The 19,075-nt window shown below is 44.1% G+C and overlaps 1 protein-coding gene across 2 annotated transcripts in view; it reads right to left on the bottom strand.

The window, feature by feature from the left end:
* Nucleotides 1-596: 596 nt before the first annotated feature.
* The window catches only part of rab40b (RAB40B, member RAS oncogene family), a 31,758-nt gene continuing 13,279 nt past the window's right edge, over nt 597-19,075 (bottom strand). For both annotated transcript variants that reach the window (XM_080788659.1, XM_080788660.1), the window contains exons 2-6: nt 13,290-13,350; nt 7,613-7,673; nt 5,153-5,230; nt 4,136-4,358; nt 597-1,906 (exon numbers count right to left, since the gene is read on the bottom strand). In XM_080788659.1, coding sequence (XP_080644785.1) covers nt 1,488-1,906; nt 4,136-4,358; nt 5,153-5,230; nt 7,613-7,673; nt 13,290-13,350 — 842 coding nt within the window. In that variant the 3' untranslated portion in view covers nt 597-1,487. The remainder of the gene's footprint in view (nt 1,907-4,135; nt 4,359-5,152; nt 5,231-7,612; nt 7,674-13,289; nt 13,351-19,075) is intronic.

The raw sequence follows: 19,075 nt of genomic DNA, 5'->3' as shown, positions 1-19,075 counted from the left end.
ACATTTTTTGTCTCCAACAGGCGCTTTCGGCTTGGTGGAGACAAAAAAGAGAAATGAATACAAACGACACGCAAAGGAGTATGCTTGATTGATTGATTGTCTACTCTGGCAGCCAGTTGGACTGCATTGTGTTTTCTGTCTGAAGACGGGTGGTGGGACGTACTGTGCGTACTACGGGAACTGGTTCTAGCTGGTTTACTGATGTATACAGTATGTTCACGTTGTCACAGTGCGGGGCAGAGGTCTGATGAGAAAAAAACGAATTTAAATTTATCAAAGCAAAAATCCAAAAGCGCAGCTAAATGGTAAATGGTGCATTTATATAGCGCCTTTTATCCAAGGCGCTTTACAGAGATTGTGCATCAGTTCACCCATTCACACACGCATTCATACACCGATGGCGGCGGAAACCATGCAAGGCACCGACCAGCACATCAGGAGCAATTGGAGGTTACGGTGTTTTGCTCAAGGACACTTCGACACTAACTGGCAAACTTGCGGTTTAATAAAACTTGCTTGACAATAATATTATTCCAGTCTTTTTTTTTGGAGGGGTTGATAGTGGGTGCAACACGCATTAAGAATCACCACGGGAATTCAACGTTGGATCAGATTTATTGGAAAGGTGTGCATCAATATTATTAATAGACATTAAGAATCTGTGCAAAATAGTGTTGAGAAGATGTCCTCATATCCATACATGATCCAAGTCTTTGGTGGTCGGATCGGATTGCTCGTGTCACCAGGTGCGGGGAAAGAAATACAGTCACTGTACAATTATTAAGTACGGTTACAAAGCCAAACAAATAATACAAATCAACATTGTATCAAACAGCAATATTTCTATTATACAATATCGTACAAAAGTCTATGTACACGTTTCGGAGCTGGCACACGGTGGCTGAAAAGGTCCAGGTTTCACCAGAAGAGGGAAGTCATTGCATTAAAACTAAGCAAAGTCGTCATTTATTTTGTTTGTTTTTATTTTTAAGTACAGTACATCATTGCATGGTTCTCAATCATTTTCATGTCAGGGACCCATATTTTTGGCCACAGACCCAAATCCGAAAAGATTGTGTGTAAGGGACCCTCGTCATAAGAGAAGATTTGTGTTAAAAAAAAAAAAAAAACAAGAATCATGACGATAATCAAAATTAAAAAAAAATGTCCTAAATGTTTTGAAAATAACAAAAGTATAAAACGGGGCTTATAACAAACTTTGCTTCGGACCCCCTGGAAGCCCCTTCAAGGACCTCAGTTTGAGAACCACAGATGCACAAGCAGGTGATCCCACCCCCGAGTTCTGTACAGTCCGACACAACACACCGCTTGTGTGCGCGCATGCGTGCAACGCTGTGTATTTCAAATTTAACGCATGTATCGCTGCCGCTCCTGTGGACCTTTTACGGAATAATACACACACACACACACACACACACCCTCCAGCCGGGGGCGGGGGGAGGGGGGTGGTCTGGTCTTTCTAGGGCCTAGGCTATCTTACAGCTGTTCCGCGCTGCGCAGCTCTGATGCGCCGAGGCCGCGGCGGGGCTGAGCGGTGAGGAGGAGGAGGAGGAGGGGGGCGGGAGCGCGAGCGGGGGCCGGATGAGCTTGGGTTTCTTCAGCAGCGCCCCTCCCCCGGTCCTCCTATTGGTGCAGGCGGCGCTGTGAGCGGCGGCGGCCGGCGTGGTGTTGGCGACGGCGTTGGAGGTGGCGTTGGGGGCGGCGGCGGCGGGGCGAGCGGCGACGGAGTAGGAGCGGCCGTGCATCATGCGCGCGTTGAGGCCGTTGGCCACGCTGAAGGACTTGAGGTGGGAGCGCAGCGCGGGGGGGAGGGGCAGCTTGTCCACCAGGTGCACCGGGGTGCACGAGACGATGGAGCGGCAGCACAGGTCCTGTAGGCCAAGGACTGAGAGGAGGAGAGGAGAGGAGAGGAGAGGAGAGGAGAGGAGAGGAGAGGGGAGGGGAGGAGAGGAGAGGAGAGGAGAGGAGAGGAGAGGAGAGGAGAGGAGAGGAGAGGAGAGGAGAGGAGAGGAGAGGAGAGGAGAGGAGAGGAGAGGAGAGGAGAGGAGAGGAGAGGAGAGGAGAGGAGAGGAGAGGAGAGGAGAGGAGAGGAGAGGAGAAAGTTAAATGGGTGTTTCTCCCTAAAACAGTACTTATTTTCTATCGGTATACGCACAGCCCATGAAGACTTGATGACCGGTGGAGGTGGAGTCAGAGTGTACAAAAAAAGCAATTTGAATTGCTAATCTGTCTGACTACTATATACACCAACAAACCCATACTCTTCATTGAAAACCGTACACTGAAAACCGCAACATTTAGTCAACCTCAACTCCACTGCAATAATAATGCAAGGCTCGTAATAAATCACTTCCAAGCTGCATTCAAGCCAAGAGAGGGCAAATATGACCTCAGGGGAACAGCTATGTTTAAGACAACAATGGCAAGGACAAACGCCCAAGGGGAGACGTCTATCTGTTATAGAAAGGAAAAACTGTGGAACTCATTAGACAACAAGCTTAAATTATCAAACTCAATAAAAACATATACAATAAATGATTTAAAGCAAAGGCAATTGATGCATATACGTATATAGTAGCAGAACGGAAAAAGTGAGAAATTATCATACAGAACAATAATAATGGTATATGTATAATTGTATGTAAGATATAATACCGTATGTATGCGATACAAATGTATAGTTGATAAAGATAACACGTTATATATAAACGTTATGTCTGGAAAAACTAATGAAAACCAATTTTTGTTTGCATCTAGTTTACTCTGACATGATTTTCTTTTTCCTTTTCTGTTTTTAGTTTCATTTTACTGTAGCTTCATGATACTTCTTTTTCATTTGCGCGTTTCATATAATTATGCTACTGTGATATTTTATTATATATATATATATATATATACTGTATATATATTATTTTTTTAATTATGTAAAAAGGTGGACAAAATAAGCTTTATATGCTTCAGCCCATACCCTTTCGGCTAAAATAGTCACCATGTTGACTAAGTCATTTAATTGCTCAATAACCACTTTGTTTTGTTTTTAAATCGAACCGAAATAAGAATTTAACTAACTAACTAAAGTCCCAGTCATCAAATTATTGGCTCAGGAATGTGACAAAGACAAAACAATGTCCATGAATCCAACCAGGGCTTCGAGGTGTACGTAATTGATAGAAAATAAGTCATGTTTTGGGTCAAACTACTCCTTTAAATGTATGCGGACATTCCATAAATAGATCATATTGTGCGCGTGCGTTCGTGGGACAATGGGCTTAAGGCAGGTAGGTGGGATGGAGAGAATTGACTGGAGAAGCCAATGGCAATGCAAACATGCGTTACAAATGAAACATCCACCAGGGGGCGGCCTTGTGTAAAGAATCCACCACTAAAAGCCTTTATACTGAGTGAATTGACTGAGAGTACTGCTCTCTGTTTTACATGGTTCTGGCAGGTGGACTAAGCCAGGGGCATTGATTGATAGATTGATTGATTGATTGAAATAGTTATTAACAGTTTGCAGAATTACAGTACATTTCAAGCACAAACTCAATACAAAAGACTGTTAACTGTGAGTGGACGACCCAATTAAGCATTACACTTGTTTACAACAGGGTCCACCATGTTCAATTCATCAAAGACAATCAGACAATCAGTGTGGAGAAAGAATAGGGGGATGACATTGAGCCATCGATCTGTCCAGCTGGGAATCGAACCGCGGGGACTCACTGAACAGGAAATTGCATCCATGTGCCCACTGGCCACTTGGCTATACCATTCAGAATGTCGTCCCTCAATCAACAATGAATGTTGATTGAGTTGCCAACAAATTAGCCTAACCACTTCAATTACAACCAAATGGAACCAAATGAACCTGCATGTCCATTTGTATATATATATATATATATATATATATATATATATATATATATATATATTATAATGATATGTACCGGTACATTGGTGACTATAATCTAGCATTCTAGCTGACATTGAGGCCTACAAAAACGGGAAAAAGGAAGAAAATTTTTCTTATCAACTAGTCAACTAGTTGAATAGTCGACTAGTTGCTTAAAGCCCTAGCGTGTGTGTGTGCGCGTCGCAGCGTCGACGGTAGTACCTTTGTTGGGCTTCCAGAGGCGCTCCATGCCGTGCCTCATGAGGACGACGCGGGCCAGCTCCGTGAAGGACTCGGTGACGTTGAAGTTACACAGCGGGCTCACCTCGAAGAAGGTGACGCCCAGCCGCTCGGCGTACAGCTGCGCCTGCTCCGTGGTCACCTGGCGCTTGTACGCCAGGTGCAGGCGGTTGCCCACCAGGATCTTGGGTACGCCCGGTGCATGCTGGGTAAGACAGACGGACAGCAAAGGGGAGGAGTTAGAAGCATAGAGAGAGTGGTCCTTGAGGGGGTTCCAGGTGGTCCCCAGCTAAATGACCCCCGGTTAAGGGACGATTCATACTCCTATTTTACCGCTGTTTCGGCGCTGTAGTGCCGAAATGATTTCGGCTCGTCAGAAATTTTCTAGTAGCACCGAAGAGCCGAGTTTAGGACGGTACCCGCCCCCCCCCCCCCCGAACCTCAAATGACGTCACATTGTAGGCCCTAAGTTGGTAACTAAATGGACCCTTATAGATCTTTAACTCTTGAGAGCGTAAAGTGAAACCAACTGGACCCCATTTTACGCTCTCAAGCGTTACATTTTGGTAAACATCTGCATTACTTCATTTACAAGAATTCAACACAATTAGCGGGTGTAAAGAATTCTAATTTTGATCAACGTTTGCTAAGAGCGTGGAACTGTAGACAAAATCTTTGTCCAACGAAAACAGAACATTTACTTTAGTTTTGGGTGTTAAAAGAGGCTAAATGTCATCACATGGTGGTTCCGTGGCTCAAATGCCGACTAAATCAACGGAAAAGGATAGAGTGCATGCAGACCGGGAGCGACAGGCCGTATGCATCACGCATTGGGAACGCATTGGGTATTATTATTATATATTATTATTATATATATATACCGGTATATATATACATATATAGACAGACAGACAGACAGACAGACAGACAGACAGACAGACAGACAGACAGACAGACAGACAGACAGACAGACAGACAGACAGACAGACGTCGACTCACTTCGTCGATCTCTTTGATCCATCGGTCGATCCCATCAAAGGACCAGCGATTGGTGATGTCATAGACTAAAATCACGCCCTGAGAGAGAGAGCGAGAGAGAGAGAGAGAGAGAGAGAGAGAGAGAGACACAGAAAGGAAAAGAGGACAGGATTAGCTAATTTATTTGGACTTTGGAGGACAATACCTAAGAACGCGCACACGCACGTGCACGCACACACGTATGCATGACAGGCACGTGTGCGCTCGCACAAACACACACACACACACACACACACACACACACACACACACACACACACACACACACACACACACACACACACACACACACACACAGCCTTGGCTGTGGTGTTGGTATGGTCATAATATTGTTGCCATGGTAACACTACAGCATCTCTTTCAGCTTAGTGCTCAGCCGTTGGAGGCGGAGCCACCAGGATAATAATACAGAACTTCATACAACTATTTAAGGGGGAACTCGTACGTGATATTTGTTTGGTTATAACAAAAGGATTTTTGTTAAAATGTTTAAAAAAAATCACAATATCGTGACAGTAGTCACTGCTACAGAGTGTCTGCTCGCCGTGCTCTGTAACAAGAGGTCTACCTGCCTCTCCAGCTTCTTGCTATGCCAAGAACGCGGGGCCTCGTTCTTCTCTCCACGACCCAGATCAGACTTACGTACTACAGCAGATCTACAAGCTCACAACGGCTCGTGCTGCGGGGCATTATGACTATGAGCTTAAGTTGTAGATCGCTATTACTATAGCAAAGTGGTTTGGTGTAGAGGGGGGGAAAAATATATGAGCAAAACAAGTATAGAGCCGAAGATCAAGTTGACGGTTTAGGTAGTTAACCCATTCTGACCTGAGATCAGATTCATACGAGGTTTCCACTCGACACACACACTGGTCTGATTAACCCATTCTGACCTGAGATCAGATTCTAAAAATGTCAGTCGTTCTTCGATTTTTCAAAAATAGCAGACCTACAAGCTCGTAGCGCGCCACTCGGTGGCGCGCTATGAGCTTGTAGATCTGCTATTTTTCAATAGCTAAAGCATAACATGATGCATGATGCAGAATGGGTTAAATGTCTAGATCTTAAATGTGTTTATCAAAAAAAAAACATGAATTCACAAAACACTGATAGTCAAATGACGCAATCATGAAATCTATGAAAACAACAATATTGCATACAATATGCAGGACCCCCTGCTTCATCTCTCTCTCTCTCTCTCTCTCTCTCTCTATAAGTGGTCCTTGACCTACTGTAGAGGGGAAAAGGAGGGTCCCTGGTACAGATCCCTGGGGGACCCCCCTGCTGGTCAACAAAGTATAGAGGTTAAGAAAACGTGTGCGTCAAACTGTGTATATCATTCTTGTGTCTGGATTCTGGAACAGGGCAGCCTTGTTTTGTTTTGATTTCATGTGTTTTTATGAGCGGCCAGAGCGGCCTTTCAGCCTATATGGGGTCCTAATGCTGTCCCGCCCGTGTTGATATATGTTCTATACACCCCTCCCTGTCTGTCTCTGCCTTTCTGGTTCACTCCACTACTACTGTGACGGCCCCAGGCAGGGCCTATCTATGTCAGGGTTTAGGGTTTGTGCTTCACTAATAGTATTCTGTCTTTCATGGGGCCCAGTGTGATGGGACCTGGCTGAAGAATGGTGGCAATCAAGGATTGGAGGGCAGCTGGCCGCAGTGCCTCCCAATCACTATGGGTGTGTTCGGAAATGCGCCCTGAACGCACTGGTGTGCTCTCTCTTGTCGTTCGTTTATTCAGTGCACTCGGTGCGTTGTCGTTCGATGATCCAGTGCGCTGCGCACCGGGTGTGTGCCGAGTGCCCGCACTGAGCGACCCTATACCCTGAATCTGGGGTTGTCCGGTGTCGGCGGTGTGAATGCGTCACAGCTGTGGTCGTTCGTAAATAAGGCACACTGAACGCACTCTGTGACGTCACCTTGCCAGTACTTCTTCTCTTCCACCTGGGCCACACCCGAGCATGGCCACACAGGGCATTATTGTTTGTTTGACTCAGTCCTCGGTTTGGCAGATTAGTTTCCCTGCTAAGTTTTTAGTGAGCTAGTGCGCGTATATCATGGAGTAGACGCGTTTTTAAGTTACCGGTAATCAATATGCACTTGCTTCTTCCAAATTAGCAACCTAGAGAAGCAGACCAACACAGGGAAAAGCTACCACACCAGCAGAACCCTCCAATTAACCTCGAGTCACGCGCACACACACACACGCACGCACGCACGCACGCACGCACGCACGCACGCACGCACGCACGCACGCACGCACGCACGCACGCACGCACGCACACACACACACACACACACACACACACACACACACACACACACACACACACACACACACACACACACACACACACACACACACACACACACACACACAAACACAAACACAAACACACACACACACACACTTACCTGCGCTCCTCTAGAATATGACCTGAAGATGGTGCAGAATCGACCCTGGCCAGACGTGTCCCTGAAACGACACAAAGTCAGGGGTCAAGCAGTGATTCTCAACCAGTTTAATTGCGTGTGTGTGAGTGAGAGGACATCTGCAGTAGCCTGGCTAATAAGCCAGACCGAATCAGCCGTTGGCAAAAACAAAATTGCCTGCACACGACAGTGTGATTTGAGTCTGGCTTATTAGCCAGGCTACATCTGCAGTGGGTCTCCATTTCTCTCTGGGTTTTTTTATAAGAGGAGGAACAGAAATTGGCTCTTACAATAATAATATCTCTGTGACTTTAATCCGTTGAAATGAAAGCATCTGTGGATTTTAGCAACATACGTTTTTCCAGAAGGATTTAGAACAGTGGTTTAGAAGGGCAGTAGCAGATATACAAGCTCACATCTGTATAGCTTGTACATCTGATATTTTTGTAAAAAAATAAAAATAAAAATGCTGCTGAATTAGTAAGTTCTGTTTCGCTAGAAACAGACTGTATCAAATATGAGGGACTGACTGTCGCAAACGATACAGAGACACACCTCCCTGACAATAACGCAGAGACACTTTGCTTATTTTTGGACCACAGTGCTTATATGAAACGATTTTAAGATGAGCCCATGTTATTCTCCATAGAGAAATTACTTCCGTGAACCGGGCAGAACCAGGACTTCGGCGCTCCATAACGGACGCCCATAACTCTGAGAGCGTATACGGTAATGGTAATTGATATATTCATGATACAATTCATAAAAGAGCAGTACAGAATTATCAGGATTGCACAAAAAGTCACTTAATTCCATTGTGATCCAAATAAATAGTTACAGCATATGGTAAGAAGAACATTGTGTGTACTAAAATCATGACATTTACCACAGGCCATCATAGATCAGTAAACAAAAGACAATAGATATAAATAGATAAATACAACACTATACCAACTATGCCATCAGCCACTATTTCAACATATTTTTAAAAATGTTAAAAGACTGGGCAAATTTAATTTCCCTTGGGATTTTCTTCCAATCCTCCACCCATTTAAATGAGCTTCTACCTACCTTATGTTTTAGGTTTGGTGGTTTAAGATCAGCTACACTATAGCCCTTGTGTTCAAACTATGGAACTGGTTAACATACGGGAAGTAACTTTTACAATATTTTGGGCATTGTTCTTTTAAAATGTTACAGACCATAATGAGTCTCACAGTTGTTGTATTCTGGAATGTGGCGATCCTATAGCTATATGAACTTAGTCCTTGCGTGGATCTGGCCAATATCTCGATTCACTAGTCATGCTCAAACCCTCACCCTAACCCTAACCTCCCCCGGGGCAGACACCTAAACCTAACCACCCACCCTCTCCCGACCCCCAGCGCACCTCGGACCAATGCTCCTTCTGAGGGAACATAGGGCTGAGGGAACATAGGGCTGAGGGAACATAGGTATGACCCCTAGTGTGCAAGTAGGCAGGAACTGGGGGTGGCAATGAAGGACCGGGAAGTCTGGCGTAGCATTGTGGAATCCATGATCTCGACCGTGGTCGGAAAAAATGACGATGATGATGACAACGTATTCAGATGTTTGTCAACGGTACTCCTCGGACCGTGAACTCTGACTGTCCTTAATTTGATATTGGACTTTAATAATGTATGTCTGTCATTTCACTTATTTCAGTATGTTTTGTATGTATTTGCTCATGTGTTCCTGACTGTTTCTCTTTGGTTTTGGTTTTCTGTTACTCTGTCGTTGCCTTGGTTTTGTGTCTCTTATTTTGTAGTATTGTTCCTATAGTGTTTCCTGTCTTCCTAGTTACTGTTAGTAACCTTGTCTACCTACTTTGTAATTTTGACAGTGTTTCCACCTGTGTCCTTTTAGTCCCCCCCCCAGCCTATTCTAGTGTTGATTGCATTTTGGTTCCACCTGTGCCCCGTTATCCTGTGTCAATTTAAGTTCTGCGTTTGCATTCTGTTCTTGTTGGTTCGTAGTTCCCTGTTGCGTGAGTTCTTGTTATGTATTATATGTTTCCAGAGATGCCTTTTGCCCTTGTATGGAAGTTCCTGAGTTTTATTAATACATATTCCTAAGTTTACCTGTTCTGCCTATCCTGTCGCCTGCATTTGGGTCCTCATCCCTATTCATCGTAACAGTTACACGTCGACTGCTGCCGTGTCATGCCAGCTACAGTACAGTACAGTACAGTACAGTACAGTACAGTACAGTACAGTACAGTACAGTACAGTACACATCGTCACTGGAAACCTTGTTCTGTCCTTTTCAGGAAAAAAAAGAACCTGCGTTCTAATCATGGATCCATTGTAGCTACAGTATATTATTCAGTCACAACTTAAGCTCTTATTAATAGACTACTTTTAATTGGCCATAAAACCCACGGACAGACTTAAACACTTTCGCTTTCCAAACATTTTCGGATGGTGGTGCCGTGGGAAAGTGACTGCACGGGGCATGTTGTGTTGGACCGGAAACACACACGTGTGTGTGAGGAGAATAATCAACTGGCATAACGATTACAAATGGGGAGAAAAGCGGGTAGAAAATAGATTTAAGAAAACGTTGCAGAGCTAATTAAGCTCAATGTGTGTTGCAGGCTTGTAGTCGTGGATCAGCTATATTTGCAACTTTTCTGCAACACTCGTACTAAACTATAAGTAGGACAAAGAAAAACATGAAAAGTAGCAGTTTGGAGATACAAGGGGTTCTTTCTGCCGGACAGCAACAACGTGAAAGCCAGGGGGGAGAGAGAGAGAGAGGACATTATTAACCAACCACTTCCACTTGAGCGTCCATCTTCCGCAGGCGAACATTAGCCAAAACTAGACGATCTTCAAGCTCACAATTAAAGCTGCTATAAGCAATAATATGTCAAAATGTTAATGACTTAGTTTTTTTTTTTAATTTTTGGTATTCAGACAGCCAGCAATGAGTAAAACGCTCCCATTGTTTGTCTCTGTGACACATCTAGGGGCCACAATCTGCATTCAAAGATGTTCCTAGAAGCTTTGTCATTGGTCAAAAAAAAACACACACACAAAAAAACCCCGGTCGAAATGACTAACCAATCAGGAAGTAGACAGGCACGTCGACCAATGACAAAGCTTCTATTAACATCTTTACATATAGATGTGTCACAGAGACTAAATTATTTTTTTGGGGAGCGTTCTACCCATTGCCGGCTGCCTGAATACCAAAAAAATAATTATAAAAAATAAAAAAGGTCATTAAAATTTGGACATAGCAATTTGCTCATAGCAGCTTTAGGCTGGTAGATTATTAAGGTTATTTTTGATGAAGCAATCAAATCAAATCAAATGAAGTAGACGGGACTGGGACCATGGTGTCCACGTACAGTTGTTAACTGGAATAGAGGGTTTACAGACCCCCCCCCCCCCCTCCCTCCAGCACGCTAAAGAGAGCTAAAGCATCTCATCCTCTTAGACTTCAAAGTTTTGTGATGAATAATTTAACACTGACTTGGCTAAAAGCGTATAAGCCTCGCTTCTAAAAATACTGCAGGCTGACAGGCAGAGGCAGCCCCCCCCCCCCTCCCATGGGGAGGGGCTCTGCATGCTGCTCAGTGCATGTGCCAAGCTGCTTTTAAAAGAATAATACTGCAGTTTTCGTATTCTTGTTCTTTTCCTCAAAAGTACAGTTGTTAACTCGGGTCTGTTTGACTAAGAATAGAGGGTTCTATTCTTAGAGGGTTTACACCACCGCCTAAAAAAACAGAGGGCTGTATTTTGCGTGTCTTACTGTAAGTACCAGGTCTTATTCCCTAACTTGAGTAAACTAAAGACCTGGCCACTCAGAATAGCCAAATGGCATTGATCACGCCTCCAGGTCTTTAGTTTACTCAAGTTATAGGGAATAAGACCCGGTACTTAAGACACGCAAAATACAGCCCCTAAATGGCTGGTTTACACTTGGTTGTGTGCTGCACCGTGCACCATGAATAGACCACCGCAAAGCTGCCAACGGGTCGGCTAATTTCTTAAGTGTGACGGTTGTTATTAATCATATTAGCTGCAGCTGGACCAAAATGAAAGAGCCACAACACGCCCCCCCGGACGGTTAGCTCAACCGTCCGGGGCGCCTATAGGCTGCTGAGCCGGCCTGACGGCGTGCCGCGGGTTCGACTCCATCTCTCTCCACCATTTCCTGCATGTCAGACTACTTTCATCCTATATCGAAAAATTCAGAAAAAGCCCAAAAACATTATCTTTAAGAAACAAAAGAGCCACAACTGTCAGAGAACGTCGAACAGACCCATATATAAGCCTGTCTCTCCTGTGCCTTTCATCGACGGTGCGTCGTCATGCTCAGAAGCCCTTCTTTTAACCCATTTAGACCCGAGAACTGATTCTACGAAATGTATTCTTGAAATCCTGACAGTTTTTCTGAAAACCATATGTTTCTATGTGTGTCAGTGGTGCTCAACCTTTTTCATGTCAAGGACCCCCAGCATTCTGCGGCCAAGTCTGTATTTGGCCGCCACGCCCCATCAGAAAATATGTTGCTCCAGGGACGCCGCCCCCAGAACCAAAGATTTGACTAAAAAATGTTCGCTCTGAAAGAACATAATTATATTCAAAGATTTAAGCCACATTTTCACGATTCATTTTTTTTTTAGCAGATCTACAAGCTCGTAGCGCGGCACCGCTATGGGCTTAGTATAGATCTAGCTATTTTTCAACAGCTAAAGTATAACATAATGCTTTTAAACATCAAAAGGGTTTCCCGTCCTGGGCGGTTTAATCTGCACGACACTGACTGTAACTGATGTTAACATGCTGCTGCTGCTGCTGCTGCTATTTTCAGGACTTCTCTCATGCTCCGCTGTTTGATTCTCCCTTCTTGATTTTAACTCTTTTGAATTGCAGTGGTAGAGGCCTCTATGCACGGATAAGACTTACCTCACTTTTAGTTTGCGTTCGTGCATTGTGACAACAAAACGTGAAATTGATTGATTGATTGATTGATTGATTGATTGACTGTTATACCTGCAGCTCTGTTGCTTACATCACTGCGCACTATAAGGTCAGTCGTATGCAGCCTGTCATCATGTATTATTAATATTAATATTTTTTTATTTTTTTAAATTGAACTGGAAAACAAACTACGAAATCAGTTTGGGGCTTCGTGCCACATTTTGTTAACCTGACGCTGCCAGATGAGGGCGGTATTGCGGAAACATATTCCCCAACACAACACTCATCTGGGATCTCTGACGGAGTTGAGCCCTGAGTCAGATCTGCTTCGTACCGAACCAATCAGCGTGAGCTAAAGGCGGGATGCGGATGTGACGGTTATAGACACGTCGATATGATTGGTTGTGTTTGCACGCCCACACGGTGATAGACAGACGCTCCCATCCAATCATCTACCATGTATCTTGAAAAAAAGGAACAGCCCCGTCATCGAATTTGCTTCCGCAATCCCAGATCCAAATAAGCTGTGAAACAAATTTGTGTAGCAAGCTTTTTGGATCTGGCAGCGTCAGGTTAACATTTTGTAGCGCTGCAACTGTTGAGGCTTTTGTGTGACACTGTAGTATGATCAAGTAGTGTGTGTGTGTGTGTGTGTGTGTGTGTGTGTGTGTGTGTGCGTGCGTGCGCACATGTGTGCATCTTACCAGAGTTGCAGTTTGATTCTGCGTCCGTCCAACAGTATGGTGGTGGTCTTGTAGTCGATTCCTGAAATGGAAAGAGCAGAAATACATTGAGTGGAGGCCGTGTTGGGTGTGTGTGTGTGTGTGTGTGTGTGTGTGTGTGTGTGTGTGTGTTTGACTGGAGGGCGTGTTGGATAGCACGTTTAACCATGTAATTACAATGTCTTCAGCTCCATTGTGCCTATATACTGTAGTCTCACAAAGCCAGACAAACTCTTCTGCAATCTTCTAAAGCTGCACAGAGTGTGTGTGTGTGAGTGCAAAGCAGTGCAAAAGGTATAGCTGTCATAATGAAATGGTAAATGGTGCATTTATATATAGCGCCTTTATCCAAGGCGCTTTACATAGATTGTGCATTACATTCACGTGCATTACATTCACACACACACACACACACACACACATGGCAGAAGAAACCATGCAAGGCACCAACCGGGATAAATTAGGGGTTCAGTGTCTTGCTCAAGGACACTTTGACACTAACTCTGGGGGAAGCCCACAGGGTTCGAACCGGGAACCTTGCGGTTACCATTGTCGTGTATTTCTCCCGTGTTGGCAGACAATAGCACTTGTAAACGGCGTTCAGAAAGACAAGTTGACCAGCTCCATTTGGATTTGTAAGGATATACTTTATTTGCAGGAAGAGTCAATCCGCTCACGGCAAAAACAACAAAGAGAACAACCTCTCCCGGACTTCCTGGATAAAACACACACCGCTCTCTGATGCCAGACAAGTCTCGTTTGAACACCGCTCCTCCGTCTATATACTATTTCGTTTAAGGGGGAGAATCACAGACAGAGACATTTTTACTTAGTGTTGCTTAATATTAATAATAACCTTGGTTCATTTATAGAAATTATACGACACCATCCAGCCCACTCTATACCCTGAGCCATCGCCGCCGCCCCTTAATTGTCATTTCTGGTCACGACATTTGATATGTCGAATGCGTCATTTACAAATGCAGTAAAGACATGACATAAAAACAGATATCTGTGGTCAAAATGATGTCTAAACAGGTTGGCTTCGGACTAATAACGACACAGCAGAGCTGCAAGCAATAACAGAAAAGGCTATTCTCCATTATTCTCCATTTTTCTGTAAAGCACTTTGAGCTGCATTTCATGTCATGAAAGGTGCTATACAAATAAAGTTTTATTATTATTATTATTATGGGCTCCATTTCCGTCACCGCTAAACCCCTTATCCCTAAACTTCTTTGCCTTTTTTTTTTTTTTTGCTAAACATTTTTGAATAGTTAAAATGGCTACAAGCTCACAACGTGTCAATGTAGATTGGCTAGTGAAGTTGAACTATTAAAAAAAAAAATCAAAATAGTAAAGAAAAAAGGCAAAGAAGTTTAGGGATAAGGGGTTTAGCGGTGACGAAAATGGAGCCCTATATGTTTCATAAAATCACTTACATTAGTTCGATTAACCCATTTAGGCCTGACCTGAAAATTAAAAATAGCAGACCTACAAGCTCGTAGCGCGCCACTCGGTGGTGCACTATGAGCTTGTAGATCTGCCATTTTTAATAGCTAAATTATAACATCATGTTTAAAACACCAAAAGGGGTTCCCTCCCGCCCAGAATGGGTTAACTGTGGCACTCCTGATGTACAACATTACTGGCTGTTAGGCCGTAATGATAAATGGATTGCATTTTTTACAACGGCCCAATTAATTCAATCATACATTGGGAGGTGAACCGGCGAACAGTCGACGCCTTCGAAGGACAGTTCGACATGTGGACAGGAGGAGGAGGAGGAGGAGGAGCCGGGATTCGAACCGCCGACCCACAGATCGTTGGATGACCTGCTCTACCTCCTGAGCCACAGCCACAGCCGTGATGATGGGAGATGGTGAGCAAGCTAACTGTGCGTGTGTGTGTGTGTGTGTGTGTGGGGGGGACCCCCTCTAAAACATCTCAAGGGGCCATCCCATCCGCTCAATACAATTCTGACAAAATGTCCAACAGCTTCCCTGCATGGCAGTACTACTGCCATGCCTTTGGGCAAGGCATCGATCCCTTCAGCATGAGCAGCAGATACTGTGTACATAGCATGCATGCATACTACTGTAAGCACGCACGCACAGACGAGAGGAGGAGAGGACATGTGTGTGTGTGTGTGAGAGAGAGAGAGAGAGAGAGAGAAAGAGAGAGTGTATGTGTGTGTGTGTGTGTGTGTGTGTGTGTGTGTGTGTGTGTGTGTGTGTGTGTGTGTGTGCGTGTGTGTTTGTTTGTTTGTGTGTTGAGGTAGGCGCACACAAAGAATGTGTGCAATTCAACAGAGTCAAATTTCCATTACAGCACCCTGAAGATATGTGAAGTAATGCAATAGTCTCTCTCTCTCTCTGTGTGTGTGTGTGTGTGTGTGTGTGTGTGTGTGTGTGTGTGTGTGTGTGTGTGACGTTCCAAGGCCAGTGAGTCGATGTGTTTCCTCCAACTGCGCCTTGGTCTGCCCCCCCCCGGGGGTCTCCTCCCAGTGGGATGAGGACCTCCCTATAGGGAGACACCCGAGAGGCATCCTAACCAGATGCCCGAAACCACCTCAGCTGGCTCCATTCCTGGGGAAGAAGCAGCGACTCTACTCCGAGTCTCTCTCGTGTGACTGAACTTCTCACCCTATCTCTAACCGGGCAGAGTTGTGTCTCCGTCGCGTGCGTCAAAGAAACGAACCGGGTCGATTTTAATGCAGTCACGCAACGGCAGTGGAGCCACCCTTCATTGAGTAAAAAAGGGAACATTCCCTGACGGTGACAGAGACGCGGTGGAGCCCCGGTGTTAGTATAAGTCACCCAGCCACCCGTCGAAGAAAACTCATTTCGGACACTAATTTCGGCCTTATTCTTTCGGTCATGACCCACAGTTCATGACCATATATAGGTGAGAGTATAGGAACGAAGATTGCTCGGTAGACAGAGAGCTTTGCCTTCTGGCTCAACTCTCTTTTCGTCACAACAGTGCGGTACAGCGACTGCAATACCGCCCCCTGCTGCTATATACGATTCTCCGGCTGATCTCCTCCTCCGTCCTCAACCTCACTCGTGAACAAGACCCCGAGATACTTAACCCATTCTGACCTGAGATCAGATTCATACGAGGTTTCCACTGGACACACACTGGTCTGATTAACCCATTCTGACCTGAGATCAGATTCTAAAAATGTCAGTCGTTCTTCGATTTAAAAAAAATAAATAGCAGAGCTATACAAGCTCGTAGCGCGCCACTCGGTCACTCGGTGGCGCTACTGTGGCTTTAAACAAACGACATCACTAGTGCTCGACTTAAACCTCTCTTAAAGTCTCTCTCTCGTAGCAAAAACATGTATAATAATAATAACTAAAATTAATAGGACAGCCGACTGAAGTACTGCACGGTTCATGCTCATACGAACAAATGTGATCGCATAGGTGTCTGAATGTAGATTTCGATTCATTGTGCAGCACTAGTGTGTGTGTGTGTGTGTGTGTGTGTGTGTGTGTGTGTGTGTGTGTGTGCGCGCGCATGTGTGTGTGTGTGTGTGTTTTATGAATGTTATGTTTTATATCACAAAGAGTTAAGACACCAACAGAGAGAGAGAGAAGGTCAGATGATGAAATCAAATGTGCTCTCAGCTACAGGCTATGACTCATATACAACACCACGCACGCACGCACACACTCACACACTCACACACTTACACACTCACTCACTCCACAGGTGAGTAATAGGAGTTAAACCACATGATAGATAGAGGTGGGGGTCGGTCCTATTAGGACAAATGGAAACACTCCGGTGTGTGCGTGCGTGTGTGCGTGTGCATGTGTGTGCATGTATGTGCATGCGTGTGCGTGCATGTGCGTGCGTGTGCGAAGAGAGAGAGAATAATCGTAGATACATTTAACCCTTCACAAAGCATACAGCTCCTAATGACTGTAATTACAATGTAACGATAATCGGCTCGCCCGAAATACTTTTACAGTCCCATATTAACTCTCTCTCCCTCTGTGTGTGTGTGTGTGTGTGTGTGTGTGTGCGTGTGTGCGTGTGTGTGTGTGTGTGTGTGTGTGTGTGTGTGTGTGTGTGTTTGTGTGTGCGCGCGTGCATGTGTGTGTGAGAGAGAGAGTAGTGAACAACAGTTGTCACCAACAGGAAAAGGCAGAACCCAACAGAGAGAGAGAGAGAGAGAGAGAGAGAGAGAGAGAGAGAGAGAGAAAGAAATAGAGAGTTAATTTATGTGTGCCTGAATTTAGTTGGCCTGCTGGGAAACAAACACACACACACACACACACACACACACACACACACACACACACACACACACACACAGCAAACTCTTAGTAGCTTATACAGTAAATCACCCTTCAGGTGAATTGTCTGAACATATTATATTTGATTCCCTGTAGCTCTAATATAATTTGTGTACTCAAGGCGTAATGCACAAATAAAGCATAGTTTGTGTGTGTGTGTCTCTAGACCCAATCTGATCCTTCTTCTTCATGGGATATTATGGCAGTTTGCATCCTTAATAGTTGCATTACTGCTCCCTTCTGTATATCTCAGTATCTTTAGTAATCTATTCAAGACTTACTGATACAAGGACTTAAGCTTCTAAAATAAATACTGCTGCTGAGAGAACATACTCTCAATAGTGGATAGACTGAATGATTAACTACCCCAAAAATATAGTTTACATTTTACCACTACTATTAACTTGAAACAGAATTCTTAATATTGTAAGCATAATGATATTGTCGCATTGTGATATTTGGCCATAACTCCGTCCTCTGGGGAAGGGGGTTGTTGTCCAGACAGGGGCCAGACTGGTGAACTGTGGGTCATGGGTTCAATAGTGAGTGAAACGTTACAATGGTAATATGTTGTAAAACAATGAGTAATGGTAATATTTAGTGGTTTTCACTTTTACAAATAATAATATAATATAATATAATATAATATAATATAATATAATATAATATAATATAATATAATATAATATAATATAATATAATATAATATAATTCTTCTTAACCATGCACTTCCACGACAGCAAACCTATTCTGGGGAACATTCACCAAAAGCAGCTGATCTACAAGCTCACAAGCTGTCATGATGTTGTGCAGCCTATATATTTTGGTTATTTGATTTTATATAGTGCTTAAATTAGTCCTTTCATGCAGACCGATACAAATAAGGCAACATAAACCCATAATAATTGAATAAATCTGGAAAACATCATTGGTTTGTGATCAGTTTGACTGCTTAATGAACAGTAAAGACATCAGGATTAGGTTAAACCTGGCTGTTAGCCTGGTCCGGAGCAGGCTAAATCCAAAGCATTAGTTTCCATGGTAACTAATGTAGCATCACTTTCATGAAACTGAATCGAGCCTCAACATATCCAGGTTAACTGTTTAAATTAATCTGGCAAGATAAACCAGCTTTCATGAAACCGGTTAATCGCTGATCCTGGATATATTAAGCCAGGATATGTGTTAAATCCCGGCTTAATCTATAATCCAAGTTTCGTGAAACAGGCCCCTGGACGCGCACACACACGCGCACGCACGCACGCACTACTGAAGGTAGGTTGAACATTTGTTGAAGTCGTCCTTTGATGGTTAATTAATCCCTTCCTAGAAATGGAGTGGAGTGAAAGTGCAAACGCTAAAGGAAAGTATAGGCTACAGACACTCAAAGACATGTAATTACACAGTAACAAACTACTGTCTGTCCACCACTGGTTGGTCCAGCATAAGTCAAAG

Source organism: Protomyctophum bolini (genome assembly GCF_963924005.1).
Source record: "Protomyctophum bolini genome assembly, chromosome: 18".
Lineage (NCBI taxonomy): Eukaryota > Metazoa > Chordata > Actinopteri > Myctophiformes > Myctophidae > Protomyctophum > Protomyctophum bolini.
This window is presented reverse-complemented; position numbering and strand designations above follow the sequence as displayed.